The 18,570-nt window shown below is 39.8% G+C and overlaps 1 protein-coding gene across 2 annotated transcripts; it reads right to left on the minus strand.

Moving 5' to 3' along the window:
* Positions 1-3,484: 3,484 nt before the first annotated feature.
* On the minus strand, positions 3,485-17,088 carry LOC117778709 (cysteine-rich secretory protein LCCL domain-containing 1-like). 2 transcript variants are annotated; one of them, XM_034614464.1, is made up of 15 exons: positions 16,827-17,088; positions 15,525-15,806; positions 11,496-11,614; positions 10,090-10,222; positions 9,112-9,227; positions 8,602-8,702; positions 8,243-8,410; positions 8,075-8,135; positions 7,817-7,883; positions 7,473-7,603; positions 7,297-7,340; positions 7,117-7,189; positions 6,587-6,656; positions 6,026-6,159; positions 3,485-5,234 (listed from the first exon to the last, which is right to left on the minus strand). In XM_034614464.1, exons 2-15 carry the CDS (start codon positions 15,789-15,791, stop codon positions 5,183-5,185), a joined length of 1,536 nt encoding a protein of 511 aa, XP_034470355.1. In that variant the 5' UTR covers positions 15,792-15,806; positions 16,827-17,088; the 3' UTR covers positions 3,485-5,182. The 2 variants fall into 2 exon arrangements, with proteins under 2 accessions (XP_034470355.1, XP_034470354.1); XM_034614463.1 differs by having other exon boundaries at positions 15,525-15,830; positions 16,827-17,086.
* Between the last annotated feature and the right edge of the window lie 1,482 nt (positions 17,089-18,570).

Below are 18,570 nucleotides of genomic sequence, written 5' to 3' on the forward strand. Positions count from 1 at the left end.
ATTCTTAAATTTGGATAGGATTCTCATCATCCACCTCCAAGTGCCGCTGGCCTGAATTCCCCTCTTTTCTTCTTCTCTGATTCTATGCATATTTCCTGTGTCCAATTTTATTAAATTGAGGCCTGACTGTTGTGACACTGTTCTGTCCACTTCTTCTGCAACATTTAATGACACTGGACTGACAATATGTATCTGTTATGTGCACACCTCAGTGGTGAATGGAAATACGTCCTTTTTTTTTTCTTTATTGGTTTTCAAAATTGTGTTTTTATGCCACAATTTGGATGGAAACCTGACTCCTGAAAAAAAAAAATGTATGAGGCTTCACTCCCTGACAATGAAAGTTAAGAACTTTGTTTGTCATGTTCAAAACATGAAATATTTATATGAATACAATTCTCCATCAACATTATCTTATATTAAGTCTGGATAATTCCAAGACCTCAATATAAAGAGATTTTATAGGGACCTTTTCTAAAGTATTCTAAGTTTGACATTGTATCAAGAAATATCCATCCATCCATTCATCCATCCATCATCTGCTTACCAGTTGCAGGAGCCAATCCCAGCGGACATTGGGTGAGAGGTGGGTTACACCCTGGACACGTCACCGGTCCATCAGAAGAATAACGCTGTTGCATTTTTCGTAAGTTGTCTTTTTTTGCCTCTTTGATTGTTTTACGTTTTTAACAAATGTGATACAACCTGGAAATCAGTGAGCTTTAATTTTGGTTTTTATTTTCTTGGACAGAGGGGTACACGCTATGCGCAGGTATTGGACTGCTATAGGTCCCTATAAATAAATATAAGTTAAGTTGCACTAATATGTTGCACTTGTAGCAGTTTGTAATTTGGCTTTTTTGAAGCTACTGTAATATTTATACAGTAATATTTCCAAGCTGCCCCATGACAAATAATGAAAATGTTTATAATGGTGGCACACTCTGGTCTACTCTGTCTGTTGCAAATCAACACTTTACAAAGAAACTACTGGCCTATAGACTACATAGTCAAGTCAAATTGCATCATCAGGTCGTTGCATCACCCTGAAGTCTGGGGGCCAGTATTGATGCAAAATCTGAATCTGCATCAGAAAACAAGTGACAATTTGACCTAAATATGCAACAGTAGTCTTACATGTCACTGTTTATTACACACAACATTTATACTTTGCAGGACGGCTGGCTGCTTAAAAGAAATTTAAATTAAAGGTCCAGTGTAAGATTTATGTGAAAGGGATCTATTGGGAGAAATTTTATATAAAATAATCCTAGTGATGTTTTGACTCGTGTGCAATCAACTAAATTGTATGAATTGTTGTTTTCTTTAACCTTTCTATTCACATACTTTATATTTACATTGGGAGTGAGTCCTTTCTACGACGGCTGCCATGTTTTTTTTACAGTAGCCCAGACTGGACAAACATGTCCCTTTGAGTTTTTATGACAACTGAAGGCTACCACAGGTTCTCTTTCATGTTTGGAAGGGGAGGGTGAGGTGAGGGGTATTCAGCTGCAACACGCAACTTTACCACCAGATGACACTAAATTCTACAAACTGAACCTTTAAGAGTATACCCACTTCTCCACACACCACAACACCACTGCTCCAACTTATTTAATAGACATATATGAGAGTGGTATCGGTTTCTCATCTAACTCTCAGCAAGACAGTGAATAAACATGTATCTTAAAACGCTGACCTGTTCCTTTGGGTGAGAAACTGAAAAACTGAGAAATTCCTGAGAGCCGAGCCCTTGTTTGATTGACAGCTCAGTGGAGGGACTGCGAAACCTGCTTTCCTGCAGCAGTGACCTGCTCAGCTTAGTGGGTGGCTATCTGTCTGACCAGTTAGTTGCCTGTCGGACTGATGGGTTTATGACTCGCAAGCTGACTTTTATGCTGATGGAGTTTGTGCGTGCCTGCTTTTTAAGTTTGGATACACTGCTGTTTGACTGGCATGGTGGCTGACAGACTCTTTTCTGACTGACAGGCCGGCTCAGTGACTGGAGGAGCTCAATGGTCGCCTCTGCAACAGGGTCCTGTGAATTTTGACAGTGCTGCGATGCTTGACTCTTTCTCTCAAGGAGATCTGGCCCAAATCCAGTTAACATATACAATGTAATATGGCTGCTTTATTTGATTTAGAATCAATCAGGAAAAGAGGGTAATGTCCACTTTTCTGTTACCATTGGACGAAACAGTTTTTTTAATACATTAACCAATTGTGGCATTTTTCCATTAATTTCGTCTCTGATATTATCTTGTTAAACGCTACTTCTTGAAATATCAAAACTCAAGGACCTTAAAACATGTATATAATTTTGTATGATTCTGTCTAGAAATTTGTGAAAGGTTCTTTGATTATCTGACCCCAAAACAATATTTTTTGGTTGAGAAAAGTTCTGTGAAGCAAAAGTGAACAGTGAGTGTGTCTCTGCTTGATATTAATGTGTCTCCATGTATGTGTGTGTGTGTGTGTGTGTGTGTGTGTGTGTGTGTGTGTGTGTGTGTGTGTGTGTGTGTGTGTGTGTGTGTGTGTGTGTGTGTGTGTGTGTGCATGCATGTTGGCTCTCTGTGTGTGTTCAGAGATGACTGACGAGGACTTTTCAGCTGGCGCCTCAACACATCTGTGCGCCGTCCAGAGGAAGGAGAGGAAATGCATCCTGGGAAGCTGAGAGATGAGATCAACAAAACACAAAGTTGGTCTTTGTTTGTGCAGCCACTGGCACAGCGAGCGGCTCTGAGCACTTTAAAATCATTTTACTCGCATATCTAAGATTACACTTTGTTTTTTCTAAATAAATGAGAAGTCATATATAAAGCTACAGGAGTATATGCAGTGCAAATGTTATAATACCTTGAAGAATCATGTTGATTCGTACAGTATGAGGTCAAACTTGCTGTTGCTGAGACGTCTTGTTTCCTAGAAAGCAAAATGTTGGGTTTCTCAATACCAAATTCAACACTTCTGAACTGAGAGGAGGTATTTTGGGCATTTGGGTCTGGCCTTAGCGAAATTTAATTTCAAGTTGGATCGAAAGGACGTGAATAGTGTATGTGTTGAGTTCAGTTGGTAAACTGTGATGACTTCTGCTGCTCTGACTGCCAAATGTTTGGGCCCTTTGCTTCAAACCAACTGGTGGATAAGAGTTCCTGCCTGGATCTGAAACGAGCAGATTTCTCTTCCTCTTTGTTCCCCACAGTTCCTGGAAACACCCACAACCTTCTAGTAAGACATTTCACTTGAACGTTTGATCTGCAGCTGAACCATATGTCCGCAACCATATGTCTGCAAAAAATGAAAACAAGTGTAATGTAAGACAATGTAAACCAAGGAGCAGAGTCAAGCCTAAAAGCTGAGGTTTGCAGAATTTAAGGTTAGTATATTCTGAGGCACAAATACTGTACAGGATGGTTTACTGATTTTTTTGCAATATACAAGAATAAAAAAAAGAATAATTGCACAAAACATTTGGTTTTATCCCAAAGTATTTTAATTATGATTCTTCCATGAACAATCCTGGCCAGCCAGGGTCCATTTTTACGAATCTATTAACAAAAGCTGGGAAATGTTACATACACAATATTTACAAGGACGTGAATAAAATGGAATTACAGTGGAAATTGCCTTTTATAAAATACAAAGCTTGAGTGATGAATACATCATGCAGATCATGCAGAAGCTATATTTTTGCGTGTTTGATTTGTACGGCTGGTAATGTGTTAGAAACTTATATGAAAAAGGCAACAGTAGCAAAGCATTTCATATAGTGTCCAGCAATATTTACAACATTATTATGTACAGAAATATACAATCTGTATTTCACTGCCTACTGTTGCTATACTGTATCTTACCACCAAAAGGAAAAGTGCTGCAGTGATGATATATTTGTTATAGTCCAAAGTAAGTTTCCCTCCACAAAAAGCCACTGGGATATTTCTTTTCTTTTGGATCAATGCAGAAAATTAACAAATGTTTTGTTCAGCAAGATAATCGTCACAAGTGAACTCAATTGGTGAGTAGCTTTTCTACAAAAGCCTTTCGTTCTAGAATATTACTGATAGTTTGATGCAAACACTACATTGCTAAAAATGGGGAGAAGAAGCCACTGTTAATGACTATTAAGACGCGTAAAAGCTTGAAAAATATGTAAAGTGTGAAAATATAAAATTGTCTTGAGCTTATGTTACCCATAGAACTTATTTTAGGGATCCAAACAAAAAACAACAAAATGTTGCTGTTGAGGAAACTGTTGCAACCCTGCAAAAAAGACAAATTTATTTCCAGGCTTCAGGACTCATTCCTGCAGAACTTGATAGGGAGCCCGAATGCAGGAATAGTGGGAATTGAAAACTTAAAATCAAATAGTAAATAATTACACGAAAGCATGGCATAAATAATTCTATGCACAATCTAAATAAAAAACACCCCAACAGAGGATGTGAATTGATTTGTAAATAGATAATACATACATGGAGGTTGATACCTACGTTTGTGTACTCAATGAAAAATGTATTATTTTCCATACAGGAGATAGAGAAAGAAAACAATCCTATTAAAGTAAAGTGATCAACACCATGGATGGGAGAAAAAATATCATGCTTGCATAGGGGGTAAAAATAATTGCTGAGTTGGTAGTAAAACATACAGTAATTATCTAAAATTATTATTACTATTATTATTATTATTCATCTATTTATTTCTGACCTTTATTTGTTCATCAGATTTGATCAATTTATCTGTAATTTTGCTCAACATCTGGTTCGGCCCTGCTCAGAAACTTCCACTATATAAAATGATTTCTAGGCAGCTGGAGTGATGCTAAATCTGGTGGCGTGCAGTAAGTGTTATAAAACATGATGTTATGATATCATGTCAGCAATGATGAACGGGAACCCGATGTGATCATTATGGCCGGCTCTAAGAAGGCGTAAGATGAAAGTCATCTGAGATCATCACCCACCAAGAATTCTTTGCTAAGCTATGTTTGGAATCATGACCAAACTTATGAGGGAAGCCTTGATAAACGTCATGTTACACTTTTAGTGTCCGAGGATGAAACGCTGACTTATTGACTGTAGCACTGAATATAATTACTGCTTGTACGACAGTAATGTGTGGGTTCGCTGCGTGTGAAGTGGCCATGTTGGACGGGGCTCTGCCCTGTGAGAGCGGTTTCTCAGATGACTGCAAACACTCTGAAGGCTTTTCCTCCTGTTGGGTTCACGAGGCTGGAAGAAGAGAAGAGAGAGAGCGGCATGATGTATATAGGGGTTATTTCTCACAGGATTCATATATCTTGATATATGTATTTGAATATTGAATAAAATACTTTACAATGTAAAGCCACATTTCAAACAAAACTACCTGAAACTTTTAGACCCAGGAACCAATTCAAGGAACTAAAAGGTTCCCGCAGACTTTTTCTATCAAGGTCTGTAAACCAAGTGAAAATGGGCTCGAACAATCCACGACTACAATAAGCTGTTCCACTCGAGTCCACCAGGAGACAGTAATACAGACGTCTCGACAACAATGATGATGCTATATAAATTAAGCAACATTACAACAACAGTACACACGAAAGACATTTAAATGGTGCCATTAATCATGATTAACTGCTTTTAAAATGAGTCACCACTGGAAAAGAGACGGACGCAGGTAACGAAGCATATTCCAAGCACTTGAAATGCAGGACTTGTAGTAAGGAAACACATTTTACAAGTTTTTGTGGAGATCGACCAGCTGAATTAAATGCTCGAGTACTCGAGCAATAGGCCATGTCCATTTCTGCAAGCCCCACCCCAAAAGTTTGTGTTATGTTCCCGCAGAGGTTCCTATAGTTCCTGTGGAAAGTTCCTGACCCCCAATACTCCATTGACCAATATATACATACAAGACAGGAATTTTAATTGTAATCAAGGTCAAAATCGTTAAAGATATACTATAATATACTGTACACATAATCATTCTCTTTATAGTAAACGTATAGTATAAATGTATGTCATAGTTTTATTCATACGTCTCTGAAGTGATGCCATTCGTGTAGCTGCCACTGTACTGCTTCCTTTTGTCCACTGGCATCACGTCAAGATAACCTCCAGACTCGTTCTGGATCACTCCAGCATGAATGGCTGCTCTGCAGATACTTGATTTCTGGGTGGAAACACGACAATACATGGTCATGCATCAAGAGTCAATCAAATAAATAGCTTTTCCCTACAGAGATTTTGAAACACAGTGGCTGCAAACCGGTGTAAATGATTTTAATAAAAGCTTCAATCCATGTTTCAGGACTCCATAGTTAATTTTATTAGTGACGAGTCAAAATGTCTGCAATGGAAAAGGAGACATACTGTAGCTGATCATTTTTTCACAATAGGAAAGATTACATTAACATAAACTAATAACATTAATTCAAGATGGATTTAATTCAGGTTTTTAAGTTCAAAATCTCTGATATTGAAAACTGATTTGACATGTATGATGATGATGATGATGATGATGGTATACAAGCACTTCATCATTTATGTTGTTAGTGATGCCTGTGCTTTACATATAATGGTGAGTGAGTATGACTCACATCTGAGTAATAATTTGTCCCAACGACTCGGCCTCTGTTGTCACCCAAACAGTTCCTGGGACAATACAACCTGAAGGAAACAAAACAGAGGTCAGGTTAGGTCATAAGATATTTTCAGTGTATAATGTTGGATCTGAAGGTCATTGATAAAATCTGAATTTCAGAGCAATTGTCTTGGATGTGCTTGCTTTGCTTAAAAGCAGAGCCACCTGAGGCTAGATCCTGTACACTGTTAGAATTACTTGACTTAATGTTAAAGTTGAGTTGAGGTTAAAGAACCACAGGTTGTTGGGTTGAAAATAAAAACAAGAAATAATGAGAAAAAAATATGAAAATGACGAAAGCAAATATTCACACACACAAATAATTTCAAATATTCAAATGTGAATATCGGAAACTGTTCCTTTATCAGTGATTTTCAGAGCAGGGTAGCTGACCTAAGTAGTGAGATATTTTCAGTCAACAAATTTGTATATTTTAAATATAATATAAGCTCCAGCTGTTCCACATGTTAGTTGAGTGTTAGTTACCTGGGACAGTGTCGTACAGGTTTCTTGAAAGGACAGAACAGAGCCACAGTGGTGTCACAGGTTACTGCCTTGACTGGGAGGAAAAAAAGACACAGCATAATGATTCTACTATATTTCTGTGTATGGCTATACACATCACATCTGTGCCTGTACAGTGAGAAGTGACTGTATGCACCTTACCAGGCACTGTCTCCACTTTGAAGGAATTTGCACTTCTGTTTTTCCTGTGAAATGAAAGAAAACAGCATGAAGTGGTGCCCTGTGCTGAAAAGCCAGGGAGTGTACACGTATATCTACACTGTATTAACTCAACACCTTTTTAAGAAAAATAACTGAATACAGAGACTGGTTCCTACCCAATTGATTGAATGCCATTCTTGTATGATTTGGTGAATTGTTGTTTTCTGCCCAGTCTGGTCACATCCAGCCATCCTCCATCATCATCAATGACACCGGAGTGCAACGCAGCTCCGCACACGCTGGACTGCTGCAGTGAAGGAAAGGACAGGAGTGTGAATGTGCAGCGCAAAGGAAACATCGAACACATCACCATCACCACCTCACCAATGACAGGGAATCATTCTGAAGTAGCTCAGGAGCATCAACACAGGCCAAGTAAACAGCCCATTCTAAACAGGCAGGTTTACCACGGACACTGTACTAGTATATCAAATACATAATGCTGCTGGTGATCATTTACCATGTCGTAATATCCAGTCCCAACTACTTTTCCAGGCCCGTGGAAGCAGCCAGGTGGACACTCGTATCTACAAACAGGGACAATAGGAAAGTCAACAACATTTGGAGAAAGGAGCTTTACTTATAATAAAAGCACATACTATTGAGATGACTTTATCCATGCATTGTTCAGGAATGCAAAATATAACACGAGCATATCCTGGATAATGATCAATAAACAATGATCAGTTGTAGTGTCAGTCTGTTCATAAGCATTTACCTGTTACAGGTTGTTCCCTTGCACTGATCTCTCAGCTTGGTCTCACACTCAACCTGTTGGGCTAAAATCACAAACAGGAGCCTTTCAAAATCTCATAGTAATGTCTCTAATAATTGTGCACCTTCCTGACTATATTCAGAGATGCAGTATGATGGGAGCACTGCTTACACATCTGCTCTGTGCTGACAACCTGGTTTCTCTCTGGGTTATCAGCGGGTGTGGGGTCAGGCGACTGGGCCCTGGGCTGCGGCTCTCTGTCCCTCACTGGTTCGGGTTCAGGTTCAATGTAGTTGGTCTCCTCGATCTCAGGAGGCGGTCGCCTGTCCACACCTCCTTCTGAAAACATGGTTACAATGTTAGCGAGAGATTTTGTCTTTATGTAGAGCAACTTTTGGAAAACAAAACAACACAAGGCAGCCCATTCTCTTTCCTTTAACCTACCAGTGTCTCTGCATTTTTGCTAAAGTGCAAATTATGTTATGGAGTTGAGGTCAGGGCAGAAAACCAACAATCTGACCTAAACTTACCTTTGTAGCAGAGGTTGTCCCTGCAGCCTCCACCATAGCTGGCAGGACAGGCAGAGCAGGGAGTTCCATATTTATATGGAGCGTGACCCCACCAGTTACCCCTGAAAAACCAATCACAACATGAAATTGACACTATTCATCCTTGTACATTTAGCAGAAGTCCTGATGTATGTATGAGTGATATATCCTGATATATCCTGTATGCATTCAAGGTAAGAAATTGTAAGAACTCCATCAGTGAAACCGACATATCCTTCACAGCCTGTGTTACTTTTGCTGTTGATGAACATTGATTCTTTGGTTTCAACTGGTCTCTTCAGAAATCTCACAGAAGAACTGATATGTTGAAAATAATTTGTGGTAAACAATTAAATTGCTAATTTGAATGAGTTCATCATTCATGTAAAAAGTATCAAGCATTCAAAGAGAGCTATGTCCAATGTTTTCCTGAAGAGATGTGTTGTCGGTGGAAGTGGTAAATACATCTTAATGGAACAAGTGGAAACTTACGGGGGAGAGTAGTTGCAGACCAGATACACAGCTTTAGCCCAGATCATTCCCCACACGTTCATGTTGTAACACACATTGATGGCACAGCCAATGCGATTACTAGTTGCCCACACCAACTGAAAGTGAGACACACAGACAGATTGAAGCATTCCAGTGGTTCTGTCATGTTTGGTGGAACTTGTTTGGCATAGGTCAGAAAATGTTTGTGTTAATCATCTGCATACAATATGACTTTACATGATTTTGGTACATGGCTCTCACAGTGACATAAGGAAAGGCCATTTTATTAACAAGGCACCTTTCATACACAGAGGTCGATTCAAGGAACAGGGACATTTAAGAAAAACAACAAAGAGACAAATTTAAAGAAAACTATTTAAAACGCAAAAGCAAACGATTAAAAAAGTGGAATAAAAGAGGCACTTGTGAATAAGAAAGTTTTCAACCAGTTTAAAAAAAAATTGCAATGGATGGAGCTTTCCTAAGATCATCAGGCAGTTGGCTCCAGTGTTGTGCTGTATAGTGTAAAGATGCTTCACCACTAGCAGACCACTCCCCAGTGATCTAAATGGTCTGGCTTTGTTATATTGGACTAACATGTCTGCTATGTATTTGGAAGCAGCTCTATTCAGAAATTTAAAAATGAGCAGTAAATTACATAATACATTAAATATGATAGAATTTCCTCTCCAAATCATGAAATTGCGAGTAATATATAAAGTTATCAGCAGTATATTTTGTTGTATTTTCTTTCAAGATTAAACAAATGTATATATAAATATTGTTTTTTTATGCAAGGGAAAATTAGAGACAAATTGTGATTTGTGAATATGAGGCTATACAAATCAAATTTGATTGATTGATTAATTGATTAATTGCTTGGTTGATTGATTGAGGGAGTGTGCCAGTAAATGGGTACACTTAAATAGCATAATATGTCTCTTTTAAAAACCTATATAAATATAAAAGTCCTTTTACCTGAGTGTAGTGAGTGCAGACAGGTCCTGAACATCTGAATGGGCAGTGTGGGTTACACTCCTGAGAATAGGGATAGCTGTAGTGTCTCACCTCATCATACCAGGCCTGGACATGGAAGGTAGGGGGGCGGTCCCTAAAGTCAAAGAAAAGGTGTTTTACCTCTGTCTCTATCTACATTTTTTTTAATTATGTCCAAAAGACACAATAAATATATTGACTACATGTCGTGACATATAAATGCTGTCCCTAGAATATATGCATTGATTTCTTGGTAAGAGGGTTAAACTTTCATGTTGAGGTTTACATCAGCAGGTTTACTGTGTTTAAATAGCTCCCACTGAACTTAAACACAGTTCAATTGGCAGCTACTGAAGGTGAACTCACCAAACATCATTTGATAATGTCATAAAGCATTCAATTTAATTTAGCGTCGTCAGTACAGCACATTTTAAGAAATCTCTCTCCTTCCAGTAGAAGTGGTCAATAAATCAGTTTGTTGAGTGTCTGCTGTATCCCACAGCTCCCCGTTAAATTCATTAAATCCCTGCAGCCATACACACGTTGATAAATCTGCAGCCATCACACATAGCTGCCCATTAACTTTAAATGAATCCCATGCAAATAAAACCAGACTGCTAACCACATACCATACTGCATTACACCAATACTACAACCAAAACAACGAGCATAGCTAAAGCACTGATGAATACAGATTAAATTCAGTTTGATGTGTTGCTGATGAGGTTTAGAAAAATGGTTCAACAGATGAAAACACATTTTCAAGAAAACTGACACAATAATGGGGCCAGTATTGTAGCAATATTATTTGTGTGTGGAAAGTTGTAAATCAACCCTTGTGTGCAAAATATGATTTGTATATATGAATCTGCAAATGCATGCTGAGATTGCAAATGCATGCAGGAATCTCCAAATGTGTATTCAGATTCTGTTTCTGCACAGTTATTTTGGAAACAAAAAGATCGGAGAATGTGTGCTGAGATTTGCAAATCTGTTGACATATCTCCAAATGCCTGTATACTGTAGATCTATGAATATTAGTGGCTGGCATTCACTGATTTGTACACATTTACAGATTTTGGACACATTTACACATCTGATTATGCAAACACAGATTGTATATACACATTTGCAGATTTATTTACGCATTCACAAAACTTAGCACGCATTTGTGGATTCCTACAGATTTACAAGTCTGATTATGCACAAACAGATTGATATACAGTTACACAACCCTCAACACACACACACACACACACACACACACACACACACACACACACACACACACACACACACGCACACACACGCACAGCAAAAATAATATTGCTATAATATTGGCCTCATACGCACTCCCCTCCATCTCTATAACATTTGTACATACACACCTGCCCCAGTGTGCTCCAAGGTTTTGGCCTATTTGAGTCAACATGTGGCTCGGTCCATGCTCCCAGCGGCAGCTATGTGCCCAGTGCTCTGCGCTCCTCTCTAACTCATAATCCCATACCTGGGAAGAAAACATACACATACACACACAGAGAGAGAGAGAGAGAGAGAGAGAGAGAGAGAGAGAGAGAGAGAGAGAGAGAGAGAGAGAGAGAGAGAGAGAGAGAGAGAGAGAGCTTCTTGGTTAAAACATTGTGTGACTCTGGAGGGTCAACCATGAGGGTCAGAGAGGGTAAATGGCTTTTCTTTCACCTGGTATCTGAAGCAGAAGTTTGGTTTTCTCTAGAGCTCTATAGGTTACTGAGTCAGAGCGGTTTTGCCTGTGACAGATGTTTGCAGACCTCTACCCGCTGCATCACACTTCTAAATTTAAGTGGGCAAAGTGGTCCCTTACCATGGTCGTGGCTTTTTTTGCTACTCATTACGTTTTCTTTCTGATATCTCATCACTCTCTTTGAATGAACAAAACTACCATAAACTCCATTGACTCTAATCTGAAAGTAGCCATAAATACAAAGTGAACCTGAAAGATGAACCTGCTCCTCACTTGAAAGTGCTGTGTGGTTGTATGCACATCTTCTGCAAATTTAACACACTGTAGTCAAAACTAGGCCTCTCCCATTAAACACACATCACTCTCTAACACATAGACACGTATATGAGAGAGAAGGGAAACAGAGAGGTATCACCACCACCACATCAACTTACAGCTTTGTGCTACCATTCTATGTGGTTGTTTGATAACTTGTTTCCAGTAAATTTTGGTTTCGTGAAACAAGTGAGGAGAAAAAATCATTACATAAAAAAGCTACTGAAACAGAGAGCCTCTGTTTTGGGAGCTTGATGCCATCTTTACTGTAGAAACTCAAGCAAACTGAACCCAATTAAAGTCCAAATACCTGAAAACTACTCACACACCTCTTGTTTTGAACAAAGAAGGAAAGGCAGACCCTAGGTGTAGGAATGAGCAATTCAAATACGACAGCAAAGTTGATTTACTGTTGGGGAGGTAGAAGAATAGGTGCAGTGTGCTCTGCTGTTGGCATGCTGTTAAGTTGCATTACGGCTATCACACATCAAAACAAATAGGATAATGCTAAAGTGTGGAGTTGTAACTGCCCTGACTGACCACCATAATGCGTCCCATATGCTTGGTAAGGCTAAGACACTGTCTCCCATTCACTGTGGTGGTGCTTACTGTTTAGGCTTGGGTGGAGAAGGGATATTTTGACACGCCACAGTCCAGCTGTGACTGAGGCCTTGCTGTACTGCATTTAGCCACGGTCATAACATTATGTAGTAGTTGCTCCTTATAATTCCTGATTTGACTAGTCTTTGTTTTTCCTCAATAGAGGATGGCAGGATTCTCTAAAGCTACATCCACATCAATATGTTTTCGTTTGAAAACGTGTCAACTCAGCTACAGATCCATCTGGCGTTCACACTACTTGTGAGTTTGGAAACGCTGCCGGCCCCATTATAGCTTAAAAACTCTTTGGGGCTATTGGTTATGCCGTAGCCATCGCTGATTCCTACCGCGTGACCGCTTTCAGAAAGAGAACAACCTGCATTAGCCTTGGCTACCAGTGAACGCTGGTTCAGAACGCAACATTAACAATCAATTACAAGTGTTGACTGTTCTCTTTGCTAAGAGCTGTTGTGCAGTTAAATTCTCCATTTTATTCTGTGACAATGCCCATGTTTAGCAGTGTTTTCCGCCCTACATGGTGCGTGCATGCCTTTCTGTTTATACTGGCATACGCATGTCCAACGTACACGAGTGGTCACGTATTATACATTTATGGACTAGGATTAAAACTGATATGGAGCCAACTTCTTGTGTGGTCAGAGATCATTTTAGTTTAAAAATGCTGCTGTCAAACAAAAACGCTGTGGTATGGATGTAGCCTAAGGGTTGAGAACAAATCATTGGCTATTGGAAAAAAGGAAACTCTACTCTCCAGATAAATGACAGTGTTGGTCATTGAAAATCTCTAAAAAACATGTTTGTATTTTTGTGTCACGTGGGTTTCAGTTGAATGCCGGACACAAATGTGATGTGACCTTTTTGAGGTGCTAGACCCAACAGCACTTTTTTTTTTTAACTATGTGGATGATCTCACCAGTGATAATCAAACCAATTGTTCCTATTTTTGTCAGAAATCACTAAAATGTTCACTCTTGAAATTATCAAGCAAACAAAACTTTGATCAACTTTGATCAAACTTTGCTTGTCAAACTGCTGACATTTCCCAACTTTTGGTGTCTGACCATTCCTGTAACTTTCCAGAACTGACAATTCCACGTGCACCTCTACTAAGTCCACAGTGGATACTAATGATGAATGTCAGCTCATTATTGCGTGATGCGTGTTCTTGTTATTCTTCACCCTCAATTACCCAGCAGAGGGGAAGATGGACTGCCCACCAGCTGCCCTACCATAGTAACAACCTCCAATCTCCTTCTGCATTCCAAAGAGCATTAAGTTCCCGAAGTACAGACCTGCTTCCATCCATCTGCCAGGACCACCTCTGCTACAGTGTGTAGTACAAGATGTGCATTCTTACAGCAGTAGATGGTGCTTTACAAAGAAAAATATCGAGAAAGCTGGTAGCCACTGATTTTGTATGAAATTTGTATGAAAACTGTAGTGAAGTGCAGCCCTTTTGGCCTCCAGATCCTGCAATCTGAAAACCAAATACTTTGCCCTCATCAGTCCCCTGCCTTACCACATCATTATCATCAGTAATAGCATCCCTTACTAAAGAAACACTGGATTAGTGTACATAACATACATTTACACTACCATGCCCTGAACTTCAAACAACAGGGCTCGACATGTCTGAAATAGATTCCCCACTATGGCACCCAAAATGAGATGCATGGAGGATCAAATAAAAGATAACATTGGCCTCAGTCAGGGTTGGAGTGAGCAGGGATGGATGGGGAGAGAGGAGGTGAGGGCAGAGAGTGAAAACGGAGGCGGGCAAAGAAAAGCCTGAGGGAAAGCTCGTGGGGCTGAAGATGAGGAAGGCAAAAAGAACTGGGCAGGGAAAAAAAGAGAGTCAGTGGGGAGAGAAATTGCAAAGGGCAGGAAGGGAGGGAGGGCAGGATGGTTGAGGTAGAGGGCAGGACAACACTGTGGGGGTGAAATCTGGATCTGGGCCAGAGTCAGCGAGGCTGGGCAAGCAGGAGGCAGGAGCTTGCCAGATGATGGCTTTTGTTTGCAGATCTTGTTCTCTCTGACCTTCCTTCCCTACGCTGCTGTCTTAAGTTGACTTTAGACACTGACAGAGTTACATAAATGCTTTCTTCTCAAAAAGACTGGAGACTTTACAGTCAAACCAAATTGTGGCCAGGGTCGCTTTCCTGTGTTCAATCTATTCTGAGGGTTGAACATACTTTCCATGTTCTTTGTCTGCTGAGAGTTGCATACTTGTTGCGGTCACAGGTACATAACCATTGTTCTATACATATACGAAAATGAGGGTCAGTCTGGCATTTCACGCATGCGTACCTGATCCCACATTCCACTCCAGTAGGTGGAATGGTTGAACCTGAAGCCTGCACAGTCAAAGCGTAGAGTCCCTGCGGTCACAGATTTTTGGCTGCATGCAGAAATTGATTTTTAGCTGGTAACCATAAAAAAAGATGCCTGCTACTGGCAGATTTTATCCAATGACTCGCTGATTAAGCTAATGTTAGCTCAAACCATCATCTCCACTTGATTATTTGAGTGGCTACATACATGATATTATACTAAGGCTAAAGTTGCATGTCCCAGGCAAAAGTCAGCATCCTGACCAGTAGATTATCTATGAAGAAAACATTGCTTGAGCATGTTTAGCATTCCAAAGCTTATCAAGCCTGCCATGCATAGTTATATTCGCTAATTGGGCAGAAGGTTGTTTTGCAGTAAAGATTTACCTTGAGTATACTGTACAACAGTCAGCTGTGTTTGCAGCACTCACCATGTACTCCATGTTGGAGGCAGGAGGGTGGACCTGACCGCGCAGCTTGTTGTGCAGGTCCAGAATGAGGTGCATGTCTCCCTCGCTGATGGCCCTCTTCCCTCTCGGCCTTACCCTCCACCACTCCTCATCCTTGTCCCTGTACTTCTCCAGGATCGACTCGAGACGTGTGGAGTTAGTGAGAACCTTCGCTAGAACGGTCTGCGTCAAGCACAAGAACAAGCTCGCCGCTCGAACCCAGCACAGGAATGGAAGGGGACTCTTCATGATGGCGAAAATATGCTGCAGAATAAAGAATATGTCTTGCTGTCTCCACAACAAGAGAGGAAGCATGTTGAGGTGGAATAGCTTGAATAACTTCAGATTGCTCACTTGGAGCATGTGAGAGCAAAGCTTGCGTTCATTTCATTCTGGGAATTAGCAGTTACATCATTTTGCATATTGATCTCCCCTCTTAGCTTAGCTACATTAGAGCAATCCTTAAAGAGGAGAGCCCAAAGGCACATTGAATCTGTCCTGTCTCTGATTAATAATGCCATAATTATAGTGGACTTCACTTCAAACAGAAAGTCTAATACAGCTTTTAGCAGCCTGAGTGCATCTGCAGGTCACTGCATCACCACACACAGTAGGACTAGTGTCAACTAACTTTTCACACGTTAGGTTGCAGAGTAGATCTAGTGCACATGTGTGAGTTGCTGTACTGTATGTGCATATAAAGTCAAAATTGAGAATTTGTTTCGATTCCCCATGAAATTAAATAGTCAAGTGATATTTCTGTAGTGTTAAAAAGGACAAAAAAATCTTTACAAAAATTTGATAGAATAATAAAGAATAAGGCTGCTAAAGTGAAAACTAATATTTTGGTTTCAATATTCCCTTCAAGAAATTAAATAGATGTGATATACTTTATACTAGCCATAAAAAAGTCACAAAACAAACAATATTGTAGTGGTATCAAATGAAATATCAAGGAAAAAAGAATATTAAAGTATAAGGCTGCTATAAAGTCAAAATTGATGAATAAATATGTCCTACAACAAATACACTTGTGATGTTTTTTACACAAAGAAAAAAGTTTTATTTCTACATTTCCTTCAAGACATAAAAAGATCTTGACATTTCTTTTAAAGTAAAACTATATGTAAATGTCACAAAACAAGAATAAGAATAAGAAATTTAAGGAATGAGAAATGTAAATGAAATAATAATAATAAAGAGTCGCTTAAACTAAACACACACAAACACACTCCTAAACAGTATAGTGATCTTTATTGGATAGACATAGTAGTTCAGGTTTACCTCTAAATTCCGCCAAACTGATCAGAATATCTCCCAGGTGCAATTCTCCAGACGCCAAACCCAGAGGAGTTTATTGCAGAGCGACAGTTCTCCGGCGCAGTGACTTCCATCTATCACACATGAGGACTGTGTACATCCAGGCTGAAGGACAGGGGGGGCTCACGGGAGTCTGAAGGTACCTGCTGAATTCCTCAGGTCCCACGGTGCGCTGCCGCTGGCTGCGTGGGACTGCTGCTGCTCATTTTTGCGCTTATATGCCAAATTTGCGCTTAGCAACGCGCAACGGACCATCGGACCACGCCTCCCCGCGCCCCCTCACACTGCACCCCCCCCCCCTCACACAGACTCAGGCCAGGGTTAGGGATTTGTTGCAACTCCTGGGGTCGATCCATTCCGAGGAAGCTCCAGATCCCACCAAGAGGTGACGTGAGGGTAAACTTGTTGATGTCAGGATTCTACTGTTTTACACCTCAGACTAAAAACTTACAGTATGATGTCCAATGACCATGATGCTATATGTGGCTCCCAAAGGAAAAACTGTTAAAATAGACTACAAATATTTGGCCGTCATAATGACATTTCCTTTGTTTCATTTTATCTCCAGTTCAGGATGGTAACTCTCTATATGGGGTCATATTTGTTCAATATCCTTGGTTATTTAGTTATTTTACTTTATATCACATTGTATACATTCGCCATTGGCAATAATACATCAAACATCCCATTCATTAGCAACTGTGAGTGGTGTATCCCCTTCCTCCTGAGGGCTGAACTCCCCTGAGCTCATATCAGTCTTTTTTCATCACAGTGTGTGTGAGAATGGCAGCAGCCATCAGGGTGGTCAGTATTCCCCCGAGACACGACCACAAAGCACTGATTCATCTGCCTTTGCATACACTAGAAGAGTTGTGAGAGTTTGTGGGTTGGCTGCTGTATGTGTGTGCATGCTCTCCCCACCTCTCTCTCTCTCTCTCTCTCTCTCTCTCTCTCTCTCTCTCTCTCTCTCTCTCTCTCTCTCTCTCTTTCTCTCTCACACACACATGCTTCCTCTACTCCATGGTGCTTTTTTTCTTACTGTCCATCAGAATAAAGAAGATAGTTTCTTTAAAATGTTCATTGTGGAAGGTAAATAAGCAAAATGAGGCGAAATATATAAAAACAATACTTATGAAAGCTAAAATGACAAAATGACTGAAACGAGCCAGTATAATACTCAATTACCAAAAATGACCAGTCACTCTGTGGACTTCTACATGTACAGTATTGAAACTGCTCTCATGGAAACTCAGCCAAAGTTAATGGAGGTCTGACGACATTTAAGATGCTGTCAAGCATCACACCGAACAGAGCAAAAGTAATATTTAGGATATGGTGAGACTGCACTTAAGCTAAGCATTGCCACCTGACCGCTGCTGTGTGTATTCATTGTTAACATAAATGACAGTTTACAATGAGTCTCTAAACTCTTTTCCCAATTTATCATTGACTTCTCGTTGTGTTTGACAGTCGACTAGCTTAAGATAACGTAGAAATATGTCGCAAATCGAGAGCACCGTAGGGAATGTTTTGCATTGTTGGTTGAAAAAACAAATGACACGAAGGGAACAGATCAGTGAATTATGAGGATAGTAATTTTTTCTGTTGATCAGCTAATTAATTCTCCAAACTACTTGTTTCAGGTTTTATTCTCTACATATATACAAATTTATAGTATCATTTAGTTGACACACACACACACACACAC

The sequence above is a fragment of the Hippoglossus hippoglossus genome, chromosome 17 (assembly GCF_009819705.1).
Source record: "Hippoglossus hippoglossus isolate fHipHip1 chromosome 17, fHipHip1.pri, whole genome shotgun sequence".
Lineage (NCBI taxonomy): Eukaryota > Metazoa > Chordata > Actinopteri > Pleuronectiformes > Pleuronectidae > Hippoglossus > Hippoglossus hippoglossus.